Genomic DNA, 7,765 nt, shown 5'->3' on the forward strand with positions numbered 1-7,765 from the left:
AAACAGCCCCCCTTCTCAAACCGCGACAACCCAGCTGCCTCCATGTGCCCCTAATGGCAGCAAGACAGGGGCCATGCCTGAGGCCTGGTGCAAACACGTTTTGCTGAGCTGATGTAATGAGCACATTACTGATCTGCCCCACCATACTAAAACTGGGCTAGCAAGCCTGAGACACGCTCTCTGGCCACACTTGGATGGGGCAAGAGCTTGGGTAGGGCAAATCTTTATCATAGGACCAGAGAGGCTACTGATATCCTCAGGTCTCTTGAAGTGGTGAAAAATATCCTAGGATTACCAAGGGGATAAGTTGATGGGTAGAATATCTCAGGATAGCATGTTAGTTCCTGCCTAAAACTTTCCGTTCCACTAACAACCAGGGCACAGGTTCAGCGGGATCTGTCCTCTGTCAGGAAGCACTGGGACAGCAGGAGACATTTCCCAGCAAGATCCAAGCCATCAGAAAATTTCCTTTGAGATCCAGCCTAGATTTTCCTCTTCCTACCTTCAAGTTATTTCATCTAGCCTCAAATTCTCTTAAGTTTCCTTCCAAGCACCCGTCTCACACACCACTGACGTGGAGGCTCTTTGTAACTGTGTTTCCCTGGTGCACCCATATCAGCCTTCCTTCCTGTGCGCTCGGCATCAGACACGAGCCTGCAGCAAAGTGCCTGGGCTCCCCAGCGCTGATTAAGCAGTGGGAGGATGGAGGCAATGAAGTCAGAGTGAGTAATACCCAGGCAGGAGTTGGCATTTCACTCCACCTCCCGCATGCAGTGCCCACATTTCCTGCACATCGTGGGTTTCAGTAACAGAGCTGCAGTGTCAGAGCTCCTGTGAGAAGCTGGGGAAGGGACCGTGGGAGATGTATGTGCTCCTGTGTTTCCACTTTGTCTACTGTAATATCAAGTATAATGTAATTAACAGTACCGATCTTTATATGGCATCTTTGAGTTTCAGAGCTGATACAAACAGGGCAAATTTCTCCTTCTTGAGTAATTTTTGTGGGCTGCAAGGACAAAAGTCACCTTTTTGGCTATAGACATGCTGCAATTAAAAGCTCTTTGTTGCTGTTACCAACGGTATGGCATCATCTTCCTGTCCTGAAATTCTGGACTCCATGGATGGCAGGAGCACAGCGGCAGGCTTTACTCTCTGCCCACTAACCTCCTCTGCTCCCAGGCCAGGTTCAGCTCCCTTCTGTGCATTCCCTCTGATTTGAGTGACAAGTACACAAAGGTCTGTATCACCACCAGGGCAAAACCACAGGAAAACCAGCAACTAGACAGGCTGAGGGCAGTCACGCCACAGACATCAACTCAATTCTCAACTGCAGGACCACCAGCAAAGTGAAGTTGCTGCTCATCCTCCTACAGCTAAGAGAGGATGAGGCAGGGAAGGTGAACCTGCAAACAGCTGTGTTTTTGCTTGAGAGCAAGGACCCACCACGAATGGATCATGAGGGCTCTGGATGTATGCTGGGGCTGGAAGAGCAGATGGGAGGGTTGGAAGAAAAAGGGGGTGGGGAATGCCAGGGCTGAGGGATGTCCAGAGAATGACACTGTGGTTCTCTAGGGCAAAATCACAATGATTTGTACTGCACCAACCCTTATGAAATGACCAAAATCAGAAATTAAAGAAGGGAATAAAAGACTGGCTCCAACAGTGCCTGTATGAGCAGGGGCCAGCTGTCCCCCTGAAGCACGCCCACTCCATGATGCTGCAGACTCACCTCTCAGCTCCTGCAGCTCCACGCTGAGGCTCTCAATGTTGGACTCACAGAAATCAAGGTTTTCCAGGGTCTCCACTCTCACCAGCTCATCCTGCTGCTCCTCCAGCATCAGGCTTAGCTCAGCACGGGTCTTGCCATAAGCCTCCAGGTCTCGCTCCACCTCTCCAATCCTTGTCAGCAGGATGGAGTGGGGAGAAGCTGATCCTGCCCGTGTCAAATCCTCGCGTCCCTCCTCCACCCGCTGCTCCTGGGTCTTGGGCTGAAGCTGTGCAGGGGCCACATTTTTCCGTTGGTTGCTTGAAGGAGGCTGGGGTGCAGGCCGGGAGGGCTTGACGGAGAAGGACAGAGACCTGTCTTTGGACCTCTGACCACCCAGCGTGTGCACAGGGGTTGTTGCAAGGCTGCTGGGCCGAGGAGGGGGTGGCCTCAAGGCCTTCCTTCTCTCTGGCTGCCTGGCATGGGTGGCACACTCAGGAGACCCACGGACAATGTCCTTCTCAGAGCTGTAGTCCAAGATAGAGAAGTGGCGGGAGACCTTGTCCTGCTCAGCGCTGGTACTTGACAGACTCTTCTCAAACTGTGCCAGCTGCTCTGTCAGTTTGGAGTCGAGGTCTGTGCAGCCGTCCCCCTGTGCTGCAAGCACGCAGCATTCACCCCAGCTCCCAGCCCATGTGTCTGGGCCCACCTGGGCACCTCCCAGGCTGGATGAACAAGGTTTGGCCTTCTCCTGTTGACTGTCCACGCAACCATCCAGGTCCTGGGTGCTGCTTTGGCTCTCCTGGGGCTTGGATACTGCCCAGCTAGTAGGAGAAGAAATCACCTGGCTCCTGCAGGGATCTGTGGGGGAACGAGAAGTCTGAGGGGGCACAGCAGGACTGTCTCCATCATGCTCCTGAGTGCGAGTTTCTGAGCTTCCTGGGGAGGCTGAAATGGTTCCTCCAAGCTCCAACTCTCCTGCTTGGCCAGGCATGTTGCCCCGTTGGGAAGGCAGCTGAGCAGAGGGAAGAAGGCCGTTGACCATCTTTGTGCAGTCAAAGGGGAGGGAGTCGGGTGTGCCTTTGGGATGTTCCCCTTGGTGTCCTGCGCTAGGAAAGGCCTGACGCTGTTTCAAATCTGTGCCAAGATGACCCTCTGTTTCCTCTGCCGTGTGAGACAAAATGGTGTAAGGCTCGTAGTGTGCAGCCAAGCCATCCTCTTCTTCCCCGCCATCCTTCCCTGACAAAGGAAGAGCTTCAGAGCAGGTGCTTTCCAGATCTTGATGGATGGTCACTCCACAGCTGTCACCATCTTGGGGATCCCCAGCATCCACCTTTCCCCTGCAAGGCTCAGAGGCTTCAAGCCTCACAAATCTGTGTGGAAAGATGCCAGTTTTCCCCCTCAGCTCTCCCTCCAGCCAGCCATCCTCCAGAATGCCTGTGATCCGAATCCTGTCACCCACATCAAAATCCAGTTCCTTGGACTCCAGGGCTTGAAACTGATAAAGAGCAACACCATAAGTACTCCCTGGCTCCTCTTCCTCCCTGGGGGCCATCTCCACTGTCCCATTGGTGTCACAAGTCCCTGTAGGCTCTGGATCCACTGAGGTTCCTGGTGCTCGCAGAGGAGTAAGCAGTTCCACAAAACCCTCTGGGAAGATGCCCCTGTGCCCTCTGAGTTCACCTTCAAACCAGCCAGGCTCTGGGACACCAACAATGTTGATCACATCCCCTTCCCTGAAGTCCAGTTCCTCCTCCAGCTGAGCAGACAGGTCCATCAGGGCCCGAGCTTGGCCCAGTGAGTAGGGAGGCACCTCCACGAGAGTGCTCTGGGACAGCTGACGGCTCCGAACTGAAAGGCACAGCTCTCGCACACATGATGAGGGGAAAAAGCCCTTGGAACCCCAGGTGCTTCGGCCCTGGAGCCAGCTGGAAGCCAGGGACCCACCCAGGATCACCAGGTCTCCTGCAGGGAATGAGACATACCAGTTCAAAACTGCCCTCGTGATTGCTTCTCACCTCTTACTCCTGCCTCCCCGTGTCCCTCCTGCCTGTGGGTGAGGTCTGGCACTCTGCACATAGCGCAGTGTGTGCTGGGGATGCACAAGAGAACAGAATGGGGTTAAGGCATGAAGCATGGGCAGCCTCTTGCACACACTTATCTAAGATACACAGTTTGGGCTGCTAAGCCGTGAAAGTGCACCAAAACTTTGATTTCTCCTGCAAATGCAAGTCTAGGATTTGGGGATTGGAGGGCAGTTAAAAGGCAGCTCTAAGTTTACTATGATCAGATGACTTCAATTTTTAGAGTTACATAAGTAATGATAGATCATGAGTAACCGCTATCAGAGTGGCAGAAGCCCAAAGGTCCCATATGACATGACCCATGTCATCAGGTATTAAATTCCTTGTCTCTCCTGTCACTCTAGGCAGGGTGCTGTGACTAGGCTCATGCTTCTGGAAGCACAAGTGAGGGCTATGAGATTTGAAGCAAAGGAAGGGAATGGAGGTTACCTCTCTGCAATGACAAGCTCCCTGGCTCTTGAGATGTGAAGTCACTGGTACAAACAAACAATTTTTCTCCCTGCTTCAAGGAGGGAATATCCACAGGTTCCACAAAGCTGCTAGGAAACTGCCCTAAAACAAGAAGCAGTTGTCAGCCCACCATGACCACTCCCTCTACCCCCTTCCAGATTTTGAGATCTATTCATCTCTTGCTAAAGGAACATAATCAGCTACCCCGGGGTGCTTCAATAGCATGGTAGAACGAGTTTGGGAGTCAGTAATTCCTGAGGTTTTAAATGCTTAAGAGCTAACAGAGAACAAAAATCTTTGTGCCCTCAGCTCACTCCAGGCAACCAACAGTCTGTGTTCATTACTGGGACTGTGCCAGCAGCATGGAGTTTCTGGGAACAGACATACTAGGTTTTCTCTGCTTTCATTGCTTGCTTCCCAATTCAGAGCCATGATGAGGACTGAGAAATCCAGTAGTGCTAGATCAGGAGACCAGTGTCTTGTGACTGGGTTCATCCAGCTGGTGGCCCTCACTCTGTAAGGCTTGGCTGCTGTGCAGCCTCAACATACAAGTCAGGCCACTGCACTTGGTATGGGCACATCTGTGAGTAACTGCCTCTGTCACAGCTTCAGCGCTGCTGAGGCTCCAGGGACCTTCCCCACTTGGTCACTCTTGTGAACCTATTTCACCAAGGCACCCATTGCTGGATGCCAAGCTATTCTGAACAGGCCACAGCCAGACAGGGCAGCGCACACTTGTTGGCCATCACAAGATACCACTCAGCTACTAATTTCAGTCTTGCGAGCACAGGACATGGCAGAGCCCACTGCAAAGGCCACTAAAAATGTCATTCCTATCTTTTATAATTTATGGCAAGGAGATATATGGAGTATGGGCTAATTACTAGCACTTCCAGCATTCTCTCCAGATGACCCAATAAGGCATCCGCATTCCCCAATAAAAACTGCAGATACCATATGCCAGACACCTAGAACTTTGCGTTGGGTTTAGTCAGTTTGGCATCTGCCATCACAAACCTGAGGTGCTACCAGCCGCTCACAGGCTGCTAGCCTCAGTGGCTTCCTTCACAGTTTTAACCAACTCTACCTCTTTTCCACGTCTTCGCTTCCTGCTCTGAACATGGAAACAACCTAATGCTGTTAGAAAGGAAGTCATGGAGCTACATTAATTACTCCCCACAGAGTACTGAGTAGTATTACCGGAGACAGCAGCATATCCACAGCTTCTATTCAAAAGCACTTTTTCAATTCCCTACAACTTTAGCTTAGAAAACTGGGCAGAAACCTACAACAGCAGCTCCAAGGGAAAGCAGGAAGGCAAGCGGGTTTTGAGTTAAAGTCATTAAAAAACACTTGGTTTGACTTCAGCGTGTTTCTTTATCTGTGAGCTATGACACACATCTGTTTACTATTCCTTAATAGCTTCATCTTTTTGAGAACAAGCACATCAGTTATGCTGGGAGATAAAACTTTGGTGAAGAAGATACTGGTGATTTCTGCAGAAGTAATCTGTGCCTAGTGACTTCAGCAGCAGCAGGATCAGGCACACTTCATTCAGCGCCACTTATCAGCTACATGGAGCACAGGAGAAGTCCTCCTCTCCACCTTTGGTCTTGCCCCACCTTTGTTTTAGCAGGAGACAGCTCACAGCTGTTAGCAGAGCCCAGATTGCTGCTGCAATAGCAGTCCCACCTCCATGACCAGGGTTGTCCCACTCTCATGCTGAAGACAGGCTTATGCTTTGAAGGGGCCTGGTTTTCAGCTCCCTCAGAGCTCACACATGCTCTCAACATCAGTATTAAGCTCAGAAAGAGCTGCTTTAACAGGGACTATGAGATTCTAAGTGTTTCAGTAAAAGCATTTTGCTGCTCCAGAAGTTTCTCACGCTGAGACTTGCATGCTACTTCAGACACCCAGATATTGATGGCAGCTTGTACAGGAAAATGCTTTAAAGCAGAAGGGAGGAAGTAGGGCTGAGTCAGAGGGCTTGGAGGGACACACGGACTCTGCCGCTTCGTCTCCCACTGACTTGACCTGACAAGGTCACTTGGTTGTGGATGCATTCCCACTCTCAATGCATCTGTTTCCTCTCTCCCCTTGAACAGCCACAGCGGGTCAGCGCATAAACTAGCCAGGAAATGGGCTGTCCCACCACAGACGATGGAGTACCTAGTACTGTGAAGCTTTCAAGAAGTATCTCCTTGAGAACCGAAAGTCCACTAATCTCTCTCAAAAAACAACGAACAAGCTGTCTGGATAGTTGACACAAAGGTGGCAGGAGACCAGGGACAGGGAACCTGCACCCTCACAGTTTCAAGCAAAGTCCTGTGAACAACTTAGTACAACATATTTGATCCTGCACAGTGCTGGCCAAGGGAAGGTGCGCTCACAGCGTGGGTGGATGGTTAGCTGGCACGTCTATAGATCCAGATACAGGTGTTTACAACTCTTACCAGCTCTTACCTGAGACACCTTCCTTCTTGCCAAGGAGCCAGAATTCATCCACCACAGCCAGCACCTCGATGACATCTCCCACGAAGAGGGGCAGCTCCTCAGAGACACTGGGACAGAAATCAAAGACTGCTCGTACCACCGAGCCAGCCTCCATCACGCGGGATCTGAAGGGGATCGGTACCTAAGGCTGAGACATAGCGGGGAGTTTTTTAGTGGCCAGAAACACCTGATTACATATGTAATGGGAAAGTAAAACCCTTCCCAAGCACAAGAGGCAGGAACAGTTCAAGATGGTCCTGTCCTGAGCAACCTGAAACCCCTCACCATGTGAAGGGTCTGCAGCAATGCAGCCCCCATGGTTAAATCCACCTTGCCCAGCCCCTCTGGCTGTCTCTGTGCAGACATGTGTTTGTGCTGCAGCGGGGGGAGAAGCAGCAATAAAATTGGAAGTGAATTCCCATCAGGAAGGAAGCAAGAGGAGGGGAGGAAGCTCAGTGCTTCCCTGAGATGCAGGGCAGGGCCCGCCAGGGCCAAGTGGGCAGATTGCACCACTCACTTGCATAGTCCCACCACACATGCTCTGGGTGGGTTCACCCTCCCCTCACTACTGCTCAGAGCCACAGGAAACACACGCTGGAACAGTGTCACACTTCCACTCAGCAAGAGAAGAGGCACAAAGTCCACTCAGGCAAGCTTACCCCACCATCCTCTTCCCCACCGATGAACTCTCCCTGCCCCTGCCTAGGCTGACCCAGCCTGGGCATCCTCAGACCTGGATGGAAATGTCCCTTCTGCCTTCTAGGTACCAAGCTCAGCCATCCCTCAGGAGGCCTCACCATGTCTCAGACCTGGATGGAAATGTCCCTTCTGCCTTCTAGGTACCAAGCTCAGCCATCCCTCAGGAGGCCTCACCATGTCTCTTGGCAGAAGCCAGGCTGAGATGAGGGTGCAAACCCTGTCCAAGGCTCTGAGAGCCAAGGCTGAAATTGCCCCTGCCAGGGGTCCTGAAGGCAGCCAAAGACATCCTCATCAAGAGCTATGTCCTGGATTCCCCCTTCCTCTGTAAGTGGCT

The 7,765-nt window shown here is 51.7% G+C and overlaps 1 protein-coding gene across 1 annotated transcript; it reads right to left on the reverse strand.

The window, feature by feature from the left end:
- Positions 1 to 1,729: 1,729 nt before the first annotated feature.
- Positions 1,730 to 6,847, reverse strand: LOC104500057 (dynamin-binding protein-like; the record flags this gene model as incomplete). The annotated part of the gene is made up of 3 exons (XM_010143652.1): positions 6,703 to 6,847; positions 4,219 to 4,341; positions 1,730 to 3,670 (listed from the first exon to the last, which is right to left on the reverse strand). Coding segments are annotated over exons 1-3 (2,209 nt in total), but the record flags the coding sequence as incomplete, so codon positions are not given.
- Between the last annotated feature and the right edge of the window lie 918 nt (positions 6,848 to 7,765).

This window comes from Buceros rhinoceros, unplaced genomic scaffold (genome assembly GCF_000710305.1).
Source record: "Buceros rhinoceros silvestris isolate BGI_N320 unplaced genomic scaffold, ASM71030v1 scaffold10939, whole genome shotgun sequence".
NCBI lineage: Eukaryota > Metazoa > Chordata > Aves > Bucerotiformes > Bucerotidae > Buceros > Buceros rhinoceros.